The 15,931-nt window shown below is 41.0% G+C and overlaps 1 protein-coding gene across 1 annotated transcript; it reads left to right on the plus strand.

Annotated features, from left to right (window-relative positions):
* The first annotated feature begins 903 nt into the window (after window positions 1-903).
* LOC147231140 (uncharacterized) lies at window positions 904-14,912 on the plus strand. The gene is made up of 29 exons (XM_086152313.1): window positions 904-1,100; window positions 2,307-2,506; window positions 2,611-3,235; window positions 3,361-3,464; window positions 3,604-3,669; window positions 4,120-4,302; window positions 4,455-4,588; window positions 4,699-4,793; window positions 4,889-4,943; window positions 5,125-5,259; window positions 5,399-5,590; window positions 5,867-5,930; window positions 6,030-6,231; window positions 6,317-6,426; window positions 6,602-6,983; window positions 7,161-7,295; window positions 7,672-7,708; window positions 7,810-7,923; window positions 8,005-10,651; window positions 10,958-11,106; window positions 11,189-11,373; window positions 11,963-12,035; window positions 12,139-12,286; window positions 12,368-12,503; window positions 12,584-12,617; window positions 12,698-12,787; window positions 12,873-13,137; window positions 13,228-13,540; window positions 14,124-14,912. Exons 2-29 carry the CDS (start codon window positions 2,313-2,315, stop codon window positions 14,235-14,237), a joined length of 6,981 nt encoding a protein of 2,326 aa, XP_086008439.1. The 5' UTR covers window positions 904-1,100; window positions 2,307-2,312; the 3' UTR covers window positions 14,238-14,912.
* The last annotated feature ends 1,019 nt before the right edge of the window (window positions 14,913-15,931 follow it).

Below are 15,931 nucleotides of genomic sequence, written 5' to 3' on the forward strand. Positions count from 1 at the left end.
GGATTTTGTAGAATAAAAATTATAATTTTTGCTCTGACCTTGTAAAAAGTAGGTGTTGCTGGAAACTTAAAGGTAAAAACTGAAAGTTGTTTGGACAGCTAAGTACTATCATTGTACACCAATATGTTCCCAAGCGTCAAGAATTCCTGACAGATAGGGAGTTTGTTAAAGAGACAGCAGATGATGATGTGCCAGCAGGGGTGCATGAATGCTCCATCACTGCAGGAGTAGGACGGAGGCCAGTTGAAGGATGTCCATCAGTCTATTTTTCATGGAAACGTAGTCAAACTGCCTCAGATAGATCAGATAAAAATTGGGCTTTGCACTGTGCAAGTGATCTGATGTTGAGGTGTGGAGTAGATGGCAAATGTAAATCTTGTGGAGTCTCGGAGACTGATAAACATGTTTATATGCATTACCTGCAATGTTCAGAGGATATGATGTCGCCATTGGAAGGAAGGTAGCAAACATCACAATACAGAACTGTCTCAGAAAATTAGAATATTTGGATGAAGTTCTTTATCTTTTGTAAAGCAATTGGAAAAAACAAAAATTACTTTTGCATGATATTCTAATATTTTGAGATAGGATTTTTAAGTTTTCTTAAGATGTAAGCCATAATCAGCAGTATTAAAGTAATAAAAGGCTTGCAATATTTCAGTTGATTTGTAATGAATTCAGAATGTATGGCCTTTTTGTTTTTGTAACTGCATTACAGAAGATAAAGAACTTTATCCCAATCTTTTTGTTTTTCTGATCAGCCTTGGTTGTTTTTCTTAACCACGAGGAGGCAGCAACGTACTTACTTTGTCGGTCTGACGGAAGTCGAAAGAAGAAGCCGTCTCGAACTACATTTCCCACAATCCCATTCTCTCGCTGAAAACTATCACGTCATCACAAGTATGGCTGATCCGTGTCTGGATGGATCGAGGGGTTGCGTGGAATGGTGCAGAGTCAGTTTTTAACATTGCATTATTCCAAACAATCGACACACCTGAGATCTGGTATGTTTGTACAAGACCTGTCCACGCCGGTGCTGAAATTAGGACAAGAAAAGGAAAGGAACAGAGAGGAAACACCGAGGGGTCTAACTTAGCAAGGTACTACAAAACAAGTGTTTGAACGGTGGTTTGAGATAGCCATTGTGGGGTTTCCGTCTACAAATACCTTTTATCGTTTTACCAGTGGGGATTATTGCTCTATAAATGTCTGCTGGATTTCATAATGTTGTATTTGGACGCTTATTGATGATGCTTCCGATGCTGGGCCGTTAACGTTTGAGCTTAACTCAGGTGACACCTCACATCGCTGTCCCCTTGTACAAACATACGTTGTTTGCAACGGCGGTGGCGTTTAGATGAAGAAAACACCATGTGAGGTGTAATACGGTTCATCCAACCTTTATACTTGTGTATAAAGGTTGTGTATACAACTTTCTTATCTGTAAGGCAGTGTTACTTATAGATAAAAGCCCTATCAACGTTCAAGTAGTAGGAGACTAACGTGCTGCAATGGGAATCATGACAATTGTGGATGAAATGTCAAAACAATATCGAGTCAGTCCAGGGAGCAACTAGAGGCATGAAGAGTTCACATGCATGGCGATGCAATGGCTTCTAAATGTACAAAAGCTAAGATATACAAACATATCTATTATGACAACATCACATTTATTTTCAGTTAAACACAGGATTTTAAAAGCGATCTGTGTTTCCGGCATTGTGACTCGCTGGCGTTGAATTGATGTTATCATCGCATTTTCTTGAAAATGCATGGGAAAATGCAAAGAGTCAGTTGGGTTTTGTTTACCTTAAAAACATGTAAAGCATTATCTAAACACGATCCAAATATCTCGAAATAGTAATATATCTTTAAGACTGACAAAACATTGCAAATGTTTGCAAGAAATTTATACACATCCACAAGATATTGACAGTACAAAGTACTGGACGTTGAGACATTTTGGAATTCAAATGTCCTCATAAGGTTTGATCAGCGATGATACTCCATGTGTATTTTACTTCAATATTTATAAAGCCACAGGATAAGAATGAAAATAAACTAGTTGTTGAGCTGGGGACATTAGGTTTATTTATTTCCTTTGTTTATCTGATGTGCACCCTCCCTTATTTTATTAGAAAATGCAAGCTATAGTGTGGATAATTCTACGTAAAACAACATAAACAGTTAAGTCTGACTTTTTTCCTCAATTTAAACAATTTTTAGTATTTCAGTTTCGAGGGGTAGTGTTTTAACGATTGTTCTTAACTTAAGACTCGTAACACAGTTTTGACTTGACTTTTCAGGCCGCAATGTTTCGTCGATCAAGATTTAGCATTCGACCCAACGTCGGTGGAGCAGGGAGAGCCCCAGCGCCACCTCCAGAACCGACCTTAGTCAATCAAGAGGCCAGCAGGGCCCCCAGTGAAGATGCCGAGGGTGCCTCTACTTCTGAGACTGACAATAAATCTGTTGTGATTCCATCAGAAAATGTAACTGCCGCAGGGTAAGTGCTATGCATTTTATTTCTTAAAAACATATTTCTGTCTTCTAGACATAAACAAAACTGTTGTTTGGTTTGCATAACAAAACCTTCTTAATATTATTTAGGGATACTACTGACCAAAATGTGGATGGTACCAACTCCTCCACTGCGGTACAGAGAAGGAAGAGGTTTTCCATCAAGCCCAAAGTAGCTCCAGGGCGACCCGCCACCTTTGCCAGAACGCCAAAGTGTCCAGTAAAGGCAGTGACTGAAACTCCTGATGTGTCTGGCTCTGACCCTGACCTTACATCTGTCAACCGTGATGAGGTGACGGCAGACCCTCAGGAACTACAGTCCCCAAGGCAGCAGAGGCCATCGCAAGACAGCAAGACCCCTACAGTTCAATCTAAACCCAGCCTTGTATCCTCTGAGAGTTCAGAGCCTGCAACTGATCCTGCAGCTGACGCCTCGCTTAAACAGACTTTTTTGCCTACAGGCAAGAAATCTGAAACCAGTCAAGTGAAAGTTCCCCTCAGACCACCAGATAAAGTTCCTCCGTCTATACCAGACAAAGAAACTGCTGAAATATCAGAAAAAGCAAAAACTCTGTTGTCATCCAAGAGTGCTTTTTCGTCACCGCCACCAAAATTCTCCCTGAGTAGACTCTTGAATGACCCGTCAGATGTGCAGAGGCTAGAAAAAGCCCGTAAACTCAGAGAACTCCTTAGACAGGAGATGCACAAGGAAAAGGTGAGCTCATGTTATTCAGGAACCTCCCTTGTCATTGTCTCTACATCCAGTGTTTATCAGCTTATCTGTTGTAAGCATTTTGAGACATGTTGTAATAAACTGACATATTATATATAATATTGTAGAAAATGAAGAGAGAAAAGACACGTCTAAAGGAATACACTTTGGATCCTGCCAAAATGACCATGAGGGACCTTATCCGTTATCTGCCATTGTCTAACCCCATGTCGTAAGTGAATGTGTTTTAAGTTTTCTGAGCTTCTATAGCAGCAAACGTCTTACCAGCACAGATAAGATTTTTTTTTCTAAATTAATGTTGTTTTTGTATTTGTGTCTTTTTTTTCTCTCCGAACTGCAATTTTTTTCAGATCCAGTTTAGAAGACTCAGCTCAGGAGAATGAGACTGTGGTTCCAGGCTCTCCGGAAAGTCAAGAGTAAGTTTGTCCCTTAAGTAAAAGCTTCATAAACACCTTGGTGTGGATATATTTGGTTCATTGCTCATCTAAGGAACACATGACTGAGCCACCATGAGCATCTTCTACTCACCTTAGACACCCTTTGTCTCTGTGCAGGTTCTCAGTCATCCAGGTAATAGTGAATTCTTGTCCAAATCCTCTTGTCGTGGCAACTGGAATTCCAACCGGAAGAGGCCTCTTCAGTTCAGAACTGAAGAAGCAACTCGGATGAGTAGTGAAACATCTTCAAGTGAAGAAATTCAAGTCCACCTGCACCGACAAGAAGGTTTCGACAAGAATTCACCCGAGTGATATAAAGTCTTGCACATGCACAAAATCATCAAAGTCCATCAATGCATACATACGAATACAGCTCTTTGCATGCTTACAATCACAGGTAATTCGCATAAAAATCCTTTTCTGTGACAGGCTGCCAGAAAAAGCACAGGAACCTCACGTCACTCCTAAGAAAGGAAGCCCAAGGGGCGAACGGCAAGCGGAAGAACAAGAAGAGGATGACGCAGCGGCTGGTGATGAAGACCAGGAGGAGGCACTCATGGTTCCGCAGGTCAAAGTAGCAGAGGACGGCTCCCTGATCATTGATGAGGAGAGGTCAGTTAACTTCCAAAGCAATGTGAGATATATTTATGTAAATAATTGCATTACACCAAGGCTGTGTGATCCTTTAGTAATTAGCTCAAAGCAATCTTCTATCCAGAGATGACCCAGCTTTTAAAATACCTATTATAAAACCCCTGTCTCAGTTTGACAGTGGAAGTCCAGCGAGCCAAAGGGCCAAACACCATCCAGGACAGGGATCCCATCTTTGAGCGGGGCTCCACTACGACCTACTCGAGCTTCAGGAAAGGCACCCATTCTAAACCCTGGTCCAGTGAAGGTTGTATTGACACTGACACACTGAATGTTGTTTGAATGATAATAGTCTCAAGCGAACTGTTGCCACGATACCTTTTTCTGATTGTCTTCCGGATTTATGACTCCCATCAGAGACAGACATGTTCTTTCTGGCAATTAGCATGGTGGGGACGGACTTTTCCATGATTTGTCAACTCTTCCCCCACAGAGCTCGGTCTGAGATAAAGGTCAGCAATAATTGTAAAATATGTATATTTATACACTAGCCAATTGTATACACAGTCACCCTAAGTGTCTTAATTGCATTCATTTAACCTTTCAGAACAAATTCAAAAAGGAAGAACGTGAGAATGCATGGAGAATTGACAAAGCATTCCGTAAGTACTCTATGTTTAATACCTTAAAGGAATAAATCAGTTTTTTTGCGCAATTTGTTTGTGTCTTCCCATAATATTATCATCAGGTGTTTCAGACATCTAGTAGGTTAGTATAGTTTATAGAATGTGAGCCCTAAAATTCTCATTTACCCTTTTTTTTTTTTGTCCAAACATTTTATAGGAGAGAGGCGAAAACTGGACATAGAGTATTTTTCTAAGTTGCTCGAGAAGATTATGGAAGTTCAAAGAAACAGGAAGAAAGTCAAGTCAATCTCAGACAAGAACACTCCCAAGAAACCCAAGAGAATGACAAAGGGTAAATGACATTCCATGGCTTTTGACATGTTCTTTGTGTGTTATCACTTCATAAATTGTATCTTATAGCATGCAAATTTAATAAACTGTTCCTTGGGTTTTAACCTGTTCATCAAGGTGTGCTCTATTCCCTCACACAGGCAAAAAAGCTGCTGCGAACCTTAGTGATGTAGAGGAGAATAAACTCCCAGACCCGGAGGAGAAGGAGGGAGAGAAAGAGAATGAGGATGCAACACCCATTACCAAGTCAAAGAGGAAACGGAAAAAACAGAATGGAGATGACATTTCTGAGAAGAATAACAAACGTGGAAAGAGGAATGAAAAAGAAACAGGTATATTTCATATACAATCATCATTGTCCCCATATAATGCAGTGCAATATTTATAACTGACAAATAACTTTGTGTGGTGTGGGCTAGTGTCTTGAGGTGAGATGAGACCAGGTCAGCACATCACCTCTGGCTTTTCCCCCTAGGATCTTACAGTACCTACAATCAAAATGTCATTGGTATTAAATTTGGGGGACTTACTTCCCTTGGACATGAAACCAGGTTCTGGTTTCCTTATTGGGTGCCTTTCACAACCTGAAATTGTTCTTCTGTGTGCAGATGAGGCGTGTTTACCAGAGGACACTGAAGCAGCCCTCCCCGAAAACCATATGAATTCAGACATGTAATGGACCACTTCAATATGATACACACATTTTGTCATAAATGTATGTTTTGCACTGGTCTTTGATTGCCATTTAAAAATGTGTCTGTAATGCATCAGGTCTGGAAACGCAGAGGTCGAGAATGCAGCAGAGGTAACCGCAGTCAAACCAGCTAAAGTTTCCCAAGGCAGAGCACCAAAACCCCTTGTGTCACTGGGACGGAGGCTGGCTAAAAAGGCTCTACCTCTCTCTTCAAATGACAAGGATGGTATGGCAGATGAAAAGGAAGAATGCAAGAGTGACGGAGCATCTGAAGAGAAGGTTATTTTTGGGTTTTACATAAAATTCTGAAGATCTCCCAGCAGATTTCCACTTTGCCTCTGTTAAAGTCATATGAAACACTCAGGTAAATGAAGAGTCATCACCTTCAAGACCAGTGAATGAGAAGAATTTGACCGGTGACAGCGCTTCCTCAGAGGATGAGGATTACCCCATTCAACCTTCAAAACCTACCAGGTATGATGGTCACTGCATGGTCAAAAGCGAACAATCATCAATTCCCAGACTGATTTTGATATTGATAAATAGATTCAAAGCGTTTATTGTCACATGTACAGTGTAGAAAGGTGTTTCCCTGTATAGTGAAATTCCTTCAAATAGTAGTTCATCTTTGTATTATGGTCTTCCATAGGTATGGTAGAGTGCCGAAACCCACAAAGCTATTAAACTATCCTGCCAAGGAGGATATTCACCCCACTGCGTCTGAGACCACTCATACCTCACCAGCGCGGGCCAATGCAAAGCCCAAACCCAAAACCATGTCTAAAAGGGGGAGATTATCAAAGGCCCAGTCGGGCCAAGAGGCCAAAAAGCCTAAACTTGTCACCCTCCGGGCTTCTCAGCTGGAATCCAGTGATGAGGAAGGGAATGAAAATCAGAGGGAAGATGAAGATTTGGTGGACCAGTGGTCCGTATGCAACACCAGTAAGGACAGCAGTGCCCCAGCATTCGTGCCTGCCAGCCTGCGCTCCCCTCAGTCTAGGATGTCAGAGGTGGAAGAGGCCATGGAAGAGGTATTAACATCAGTTCCCATCTCAACATGTTTTACAAAGATTGGCACAAACATTACTTTTCTTTTACATATTTATTGCTTTTAAAATGTTTGTATTATTGTCATTTGTTTTTCTTTGTGCATGGTTCTTCATTCCATAATTCACACCCTCCACTCTGGCTCCCCATTTCACACATAGCTTGATATCTTCAATATCTCCAATATTCCTGATGTGTTGGGCATCTCTCAAGATGCTCTTTGTCCTGATACCTCATCTGAGCAAGCTCAAAATGAGACACCAGAACCTTGTGAGCATCAGTTGGACCTGCTGGTTGTAAGTGTCCCATGCATTGGACAAATAAAATAAAATGAAGTGATAAACTATTTGAATATAATTAATGAATGACAGAAGATTTAATCTGTCACTGTAGTTTTGTTTATACCCAAGAAAACACCATACAGCATAGACAATTCAATATTCTTCAGATGTTACTGTATTTAAAAGATTATTATGTAATTTTTGTTTTTGGCTATATTGTTAAAATGTATTCCAGATATTATAACGTTCTAAATTGTAAAGCAGTAGTTTTCCTGTGGGAATGATGTGCAAAGGCACACTTAGATGTAGAAAGAATCAGAACCACAGCCTGTGCCCACTCAGAATTTCAGTCTGACTTGTAGTAACTTACAGCATTTTGTTTGCCTTGAAGGATGTGATAGACTTCCTCTCATCGGAACACACAGAAGGTATGTCTTAAGTATTTTAAAGTACTCCTTTTAAGAAAAGATAATTCAGATAGAGGTTGTGGTAGAAAAACATTTTTTGAGTTTTTTTTTTTGCATTTTAGCATCAGAGGTCAAAAGCTACAATGAAGCTGCTCAAACACTACTGGAGATTGGTAACCAGGCTCATCTCTCACAATCAACGCAGAATAATACAGTCGCTGAAAATGAAACAACAGGTAAGAGATGCAGATTCTGCAAGATTCATCATAATGTATTTTTTTCCTTTCAAGATAATATTCATATGAATTCAATTGCAGGGAATACATCTGGCAGTGTCGTTGAAATTAGCCAACACCAAGAAGAGATTTCAACAGGTCCAAACGTTACCATCCCTTCCATGGCTGAAGCTTCTGATCTCAGAGTCACAGACACCAAAACTGTTGCCACTGTGGATCAACAAGACTCCACCTCGGAAAAGGAGTCCTCATCTCAAATTACTGAATTAACCAAAATGAGAAATTGTGATCAAACTGCCAGTGAAGAGAATGTTGTTCCCTTGACAGATTCTACCCCTCAATTAGTGCAACATGAAGAGGTTTCTAAGACTACCTCTTCGCTGACAAAGAGGGGACACTCGTTCAAATTGAAACCAAAACCCAACATAGACCGAGTCCCAAGGATTGCCCGACCAAAATCCACACCAGAAAAATCACCCGAAAGTAGACTTTCAGAGTGCCAGTCAGCTGTATTAGAACTTTCTAAAGACAATGAAAATCTATCATCCTCTGAACAGACAACGTCTAAGTCAGTGGGCCCATGTCCATCATTCTCAAAAGACGATATTCCTCCAGGAACCCAGAGTCCTATCTTTTCTGAAGTCCAGGCCACTGGAGACAAAAATGTCACAGAGGAAAAACAGTTTCCTCTTCCTGTAGCAAAGGGAACAGGTACTTGTAATCTGGCTACATCTGACACTACCATTACTGAAACAAAACCAGGTTCAAGCGCAGATTTACCCACAATTCTGGAAAGCAGTTCTCAAGCTCCTTCCGAAGCATCACCTCCCCGACCGTCGGTAAAGAGCGAAGATTCAACCGTGAGTCTGACCAGAAAGAGTCGCTTCCCAAAAGTCAAACCAAATCTTCCCCAGAGGTCAAGGCCTAGATTTCCAGTCACAAAGGATCCTGTGACGGAAAACACAGAGGCCACTTTATCAAAGATAGAATCACTACAAACTTGCAATGCCTCTGACAAACCAAGTCAAATCATTAGCCCTAATAAAGTTCTTATACCATCCTTGGCTAAAAGCTCTACTCCCACAGAGGAATTAATATCTGATGATGGAAAATCTGATGGCAATGTGATACCTGACACAGCCAGAGAAGCTGGAAGCAGAGTGGAGGTAAATCAATCCCCAGTGCAAGGAGACAGCGATGGTCCTTCTGTTGCCTTACTTACAGAAGAGTCCTCTATCAGTCAGAAAGAAGAGAGCAAAGTTAAATCTATTCCGTCTACAAGGAAGGGACGTTTCCAGAAACCCAAACCAAATCTACCCCAGAGATCAAGAGCTTTACAGCAGAAGCTTTCGCCCGCAACGAGTCTGGCTGAAGAAGATACCAGCTCATCAAAAAAAATTGAACCCACTAATGAAGAAATGGAAAGAACACAAGCCTGCACTTTCTCACCTCAAACTCCAAGTCAGAGTGTTCCGATGTTGACTTTGGACTCACCCTCGTGTTTGACTTCTACTCATGTTCCCACAGAGGAAGTGTCTGTAACCGAGGAGGAAAAAAAACATGTTGGACCTCTTGATCAGGTAGAATCAGGTTCAGAAAAATTGGATGCGGATGGCTTTGGAAGTTCTTTGAGATCTTGTAGCAATCAGATGAGAAAGGACACAGTCACAGATGCGCAGGTTGGACAAGGTGCAAGTTTAAATCCATTTCCGTTGCAAGAGGGAAGTTCTGTGTTAGCAAAAGCCGTAGAAGAATTACCCGTTGGTCCAGAAGAGGACCGTGCAGTAGATGTTGATTTCCCTAGAAGAAGTTGCTTAGCTCTGAAAACGACTCCTGAGCCAAATGTACCTGAGAAATTGACAGCTGCATTGTTAAAATCGCCATCTAAGCATGACAGTGTCCCACACGTGCAGCTTCCCGATGAAAGCAACAGTTTAAATCTTGTATCCACAGATTCTGCAATTCCTGACAAAGAACGGCAACCAACCAGTCATACCACTGCTTGTGAGGAAAATCTCACCACTGCTTCAATTTTGACACCTGTAAAAGAATTTTGTTCTGCTTTCACACCCAATGAAGAACCATCCTCGAATGAAGACAAGAAAACAGATGCTGGTCTTCAACTGGACCCCAGCCTGGGAAGCGCCAAACCAAGCACACCTCAAAGAAGGCGGCGGTTCCTAAAAGCCAAACCCAATTTGGGATTGTCAACCAGAACCACGATGATGAAGGCAAAAGATCACGCTGATTCCTCAGAGAAGCAACATACGGACGTTTCCTTAGACGCTGCCTCAGAACAACCACCGCTGAACAACACCGATACACAAAGTGAACTGCAACCGGCAAAGGAGAACAGCAATCACTTGGACGCCCCACAGTTGGAGTCCCTAAACAGGAGAAATGATGAGGGCGGCTCCTTCGACAATATTGTCACAGCAACATCTTTAGATGCTGGGAATCGGGCTGTGTTGAAAGAAAATCTTCCTGACAGTCAAAGGACTGAAAAAACAGCTATTGAAGATGAAACTACAGAGTGTGATGTCCAACAAAAGTTCCTTCCAAAGGCTTCTGAGGATAGTCCAGAATCAAAAAATGAAACTATAAACACAGCAATCGTACAGTCAGATTCATGTCCAAAAGAAAGCACTCAGCAAGAAGAAATTACTTCAGAGATCCAAAGTCAAGGTACTGCTCAGACAACTGGTGATGAACGCCAAGCACCCAGATGGTACGGAATTTCAGATTTTGTACGTCTGTCAGGATGTATTTGTTTAAATGCCATAAGAACACAAAACATTAGTAAGTGCATTTTTGGTCAATGGATTCTTTGAGGGTTCTGTGACTTTATGGCTCTGTATCCCTTCAAAATCAGCAGTGCAATTCTATTATGAATGAATGTCGAGGACGCTATGCACACATTTGTCTGTGTTGAAGTGGATGAAATAGTATGGTCAATAACACAATCAGCTACAAGAGAGCCAAAGTTTGTAATGATGTACTTGAAGGTAATTTTATTATTTTTATTTCCTTATAGCACTGACAATACTGTGTTGGAACCTCTTTGTGAGGACTCTTCAAGAAAAGACCACCATCGGTGCAGGCTTGTCAAACCAAAGCCAAATCTCAAAAACCGCAGTCGTCTGACTCGAATTCAGCAAGCTGGGAAAAAACAAGTGGGAACAGGTCTGATAGGTTTACAAATGTCAGTCTTACCTCAAACAATTCCAGAGTACATTTTCAGGATCTCAAATGGTCATTTCCACAGATTCTGGCATTTGCTCGGAGGCCATCAGTCCTCCTTGTTCAGGTAAACTGGTGTCTGAAGTTCAGCCTGTCATTCTGGAACCTCCAGAGGGAGCTTTCGAACAACTTGTTCGCCAAGAGTCGCCCCAGAATGATACGGTTGCCTTGGATGGCTTTGTGTCACTAGTCCATGAACCGTTTACCCAGGTAAATAAGAAAAATTGCAATATAAAGTAATTATCAAATTGCTGCTGTATGGGTGACCTTACGTTTAGATCATTTTGATCTTCCTGTGTGCGCTTTCACAATATCCCAAAGTACCTTATTAGCCAAGATAGAAAGGTAATAATAGGAGATGACTATTAGGTAAATAAAGACATGATTATGAAAGCATGTTTTTTTTTCAAGAGGCTCAGGGGCAGCAGATCTTTGCTCAATGTAGATATGGATGAATGAGCAAAGCTGTGCTGGAGCAACATAACATGTCTATTTTGCTCTGAACAAACTTTCATTTTTTTTCTCCTCCTGGCAGAAAACCCAAGGGCTTCCTTTCTTTCCTCACGAGGAGCACTGCGCCTACAGAAAAAATGCTCCCTGGCAATAACATAAACAAAAAATGAAAAATGTGCTTAGCTCCACATCCAAAGAAAAAAGTTTTTGTTAGGAAAAAAATAGATTTAAAAAAAATAGATTTGAACTTGTGGTGCAAGAACCTTAGCCACGGCACTGCAGTAACAAACAACAGGATTTAAGCAAACTTGGATTTAATTTACAATTTTTGTTTCTATTTCTTTAGCAATCACAGGACCAGTCCGTGTCCAGTATCGGAGGGACCCACACTTTGGAGAGTCTCGGAATACTTCCAGACAGTAAGTCTCCATGGATCATCTCCAGACGATATTTATGGCTTAATCCCTGTGTAGTTTCCCAGTCAGTTGGTTCTTGCTAAATCATCTTTCGCTCTCATTTCAGTGATGTCCATGCCGTCGGATCCAGATGAACCCTTTTTCATTCTCTCTCTTACCGAAATTCCAGTCTGCACGTCGGGGGAATCGACAGATGGTGCCTCTGAGCCCCTCCCCTATCTTCCTGGACAAAATGCGTCGGTGCAACCCCAGAGGTCCGTGCCCAAATGATAAGCCAGTCGTCAAGTCAAGCTCTCCCTCGGAGTCTGACTCTGCAATCCTCTTTACCCTGACAGTGTTCCCGAGGAGAGATTGGCAGCAGCGGACAACGGTTCCGTCCCAAATGTTGCGCCGTCAGTCCCTGCACAGGACACTGGGGAGACGGGTCCGGTCACCGTAAAAGTTGTCCCCCCTGACCCGGTTGGAGAAACAGTAAGTGCAATGACAAGGGTCACCTGTTATTCTGTACGACCTTATTTGCATGTAAAATCTTGTTTTTCCTCACTTCCCAGAGCTCAGCCTGCGAGACACCAGCAGACCCAAATGGTAGGGTATTTATATTTTTTTGTTTCTCTTTGCAAACAGTACTTTTTAAAAAAAAAAAGTTGTGTTTGATGTTGAAATAGATAGCACTACACAACCATCTGTGGGTACTACCCGCCCACCTGTAAAAGATGAGGAATTTGACGCTCCCCCTCCAAAGAAGACCCGAACAGGTGCTGTGAGAAGAGGTATATAAAGGATAAATACATTTTTATCAAAACCCCTCACAAATCTTGTACCTGTTAATCCTTCAAACAGTGAAACCGCACGTTGACCCGAATACTACAAGGAGACAAGTAAGCACGGTCCTCACTGACGAGAAAGACGGACCCACCCCCATCCAAGAAGACCAAGAACCTGAGGTTGCTGAGGCCTCAGGGCTGCCAGAAGGCTACGGTGAAAGAGCAGTAAAAGAAAAAGAGACCAGCAGTGAGCCTCAAGTGTTAGATGATCACGTTGACACTGAAAAGAACTTTCAGGACAGTGACTCACCAGCTCTGGCGAGAACTAGCACTCCCAATAGGTAAGAAAAGATGAGTAACTCCTTTAGTTAGAAGTATTGTGTCTATTTTGCTCTGAACAAACTTTCATTTTTTTTTGCTCCACCTGGCAGAAAACCCAAGGGCTTCCTTTCTTTCCTCACGAGGAGCACTGCCCCTTCAGAAAAAACGCTCCCTGGCAAAGCAGCTTCCAAAAGGCCCAAGGTTAAAACGCCACAAACCAAACGAAAACGATCCACCCCGACAGCGGATTCAGGGGCAGACGTTGTCGCTCCCGGCTCAGCAGGCCCGACACAACTATCAGTGGAAACCCTCATGCCCTGCGCTTCAGCGGAGGAACAGATGCAGCCGGTAACTGAACAGACCGCAGAGCCCAGCCCGTTCTGTTCAGACCAAACTCCCAGCACGTCTCTTTGTATGGCTCAGGTAAGGCAGATTCAGGATCAAGTGTTTTTTTTTTTTTTAACCCCCCCCGACTCTACTGTTTCTTCAAGTTATGCTGTAGTATGCTGTATATGAAAGAATATAGAAAATGACAAAATGACACTTGGAAAAAAAAAAACTGCAAATTGAGGAAAATCTAATTTAAAAAAAAAAGTGAATTATTTAATTTATTTTGTCCAAAATCTCTGAGGTATTAAAGGATAGATTACCTGGCCAACCAGCTCACATCAAAAATTACAACATGCCTGGACATTAGACAGTTAGAGAATGTTTTTGAATGTAGTAATTTCAATTGTGAATAAATAGTTGTCGTAATTTTTAAAGTACTATATTTAACTTTTCATGTCTACAGTTGTCTTTCTATTGCCAGTGATGTGAGCACGCTAGCTGCTTGAGAGAAGAGCTCACCACTACTGATCTGCCACAGCATCAGTTTGCTTTAGTCGAGTGAAGGTTCCTAAAGAGATGGCGCGTGTGTTGAGCTTTCTTCGTTAATCAGGGCACTGATCCCAGCAGTTTACTCTTTACCGAGCTTAAGCTGATCCCTTGTCTTTCCGTGTCGTAGGTCACAGATTCTCAGCAAAGTTACATGGAAAGGAACTCGACGGAGGTGGAGCCCACCTGTGTGTCTGAGTACTTCTTAAGTGATATTTTCACAGAAGTGGAGGAGGAGGATTGAAAGCCAGCTTTTGAGAACCAGCACTTGGTTTTACCCATATAAAATGTGTAGGCTTTTTTTTTTTTTTATTTAATTAAATTAATTTATAACGATAAAGAATATAGTTCATTGTCATATTACTGCAAACCTAAACTTCCTGGATTGACAGACATCAATTTTCACAAGCACTTTCAACATGTAAAAGTTTTCGGTGCAATGCCTTATTAAACAGCCATAACTTTCAATTATGAATATTAAATGATGTACAGTATTATTACTAACCAGCACAGGAACCCCAATTTGACTCATAGTATTTGCCTTACTGGTATAAGCCTGCAATTATTTATTTTAAATAAAACCAAATACAGCTGTAAATATGAATATTGTACAATAAGCACTGCTTTCTCCTCCTTGTGAACATTCTCCTGTTGGTCTATGATGAAAAGGATGCCTTTAAATCTGCTTATCTGGAAACCAGGCTGTTAGAAAGAGCGCAGATCACATCTGTCAAAGTTATCAGGATGTATTTCCAATGTAGAGCAAGACTTTTGCTTTACTGTAAATATTGTAAATTTGCTGGATGCTCCCTCAAGGTTGTACAGCTTTCACTCATGTCCAGACTCCACACAATACTTGAAACAAACCCACAGCATTTAATTTTCATGCTTTCAGGTGGTGATGTAAGATACAAATAAACCGTTTGTTGTTTCATAACTCTAGGTGGTTGTGTTCACATGTCAAGTGTTGCTTCTTCATTACTTTCAAGTATTTTTAGATTATGGCGGGTCAGAGAAATTTTTGTGACAGAATACCAACTAGTTGCCAGGCATCTGTGACGAGGATATAAAAATTATCTGGCTGGCTTTCTGACTCAATAAAGAACAAAGTAGCTTGGGTCATAATGTTATTATTCTCAAAAATAATTATCCACTGTGCTCTTCATGACAATATATTTAAAGGCATGTCATATTTGTCATCACAAGCTTTACGATAACAAATGATTAATTTGTGTGATTAGTCAGGTATATTTTCAATCTTTCGCTGTGCACAAAGTAAGGTTTCTCAAAGAAACAGCCTTCAATTTCTCACAAAGTATGTTTTTGGCATTTATAACATGTCAGAATGTTATAAATGTCTTCAGAAATACTTTGTAGTTACAGGCACACAAATTTGGGCCATAAAAAAATTAGGCTTGTTTGGAATACAGGACATTGTCAGTCCCTGTTAATTTTCCAACTATGACCATAATATTAGTTTATTATCAGATTCCTTTGTATCAGAAAATTATCTTCCATGGTATTTCTCTGCATCTTTGTGAAAAGGGGTTTAGCTGCTGTTTCTGTGGTGTCCTCAGGAGGCAGAATCCTCCTTACCATCAGAGCAATGATAATTTGGGATTAGACAGCCACTACTTGTGTTTTTGCCAAAAACAAAACAAACAAATAAGTCTCCTGAATAAGTAACTGGATCCCATTACCATCTCGTTCATGTTCATTTCAATAACATACCCAGGCCACCAGGGAGCACCAGTGAATCAGTTGAGAGGTTAAATCAGTTAAATCAGACGTCAATGTGATTGTCATGATTTATGCACCTTCAAAAAAAATTGCACATCAAACCGCTAATGTTAGAAAGTAAGGCAAAGATTCTTTGGTAATTTGTATAATGGAAGTAATTCTGTGCATACACCTCACTATATTGCACAAAAATATTTT

This window comes from Fistularia commersonii, chromosome 9 (genome assembly GCF_037954325.1).
Source record: "Fistularia commersonii isolate RoL2024-O1a breed Wild chromosome 9, RoL_Fcom_v1.0, whole genome shotgun sequence".
Taxonomy (NCBI): domain Eukaryota; kingdom Metazoa; phylum Chordata; class Actinopteri; order Syngnathiformes; family Fistulariidae; genus Fistularia; species Fistularia commersonii.

Coding starts and splice junctions, on each gene's coding strand:
- LOC147231140 (XM_086152313.1), top strand. CDS start 2,313: ATGTTTCGTCGATCAAGATTTAGCATTCGACCCAACGTCGGTGGAGCA. Junction 4,944..5,124: donor GAGAATTGACAAAGCATTCC/GTAAGTACTCTA, acceptor AACATTTTATAG/GAGAGAGGCGAAAACTGGAC. Junction 11,374..11,962: donor TCCATGAACCGTTTACCCAG/GTAAATAAGAAA, acceptor CTATTTCTTTAG/CAATCACAGGACCAGTCCGT.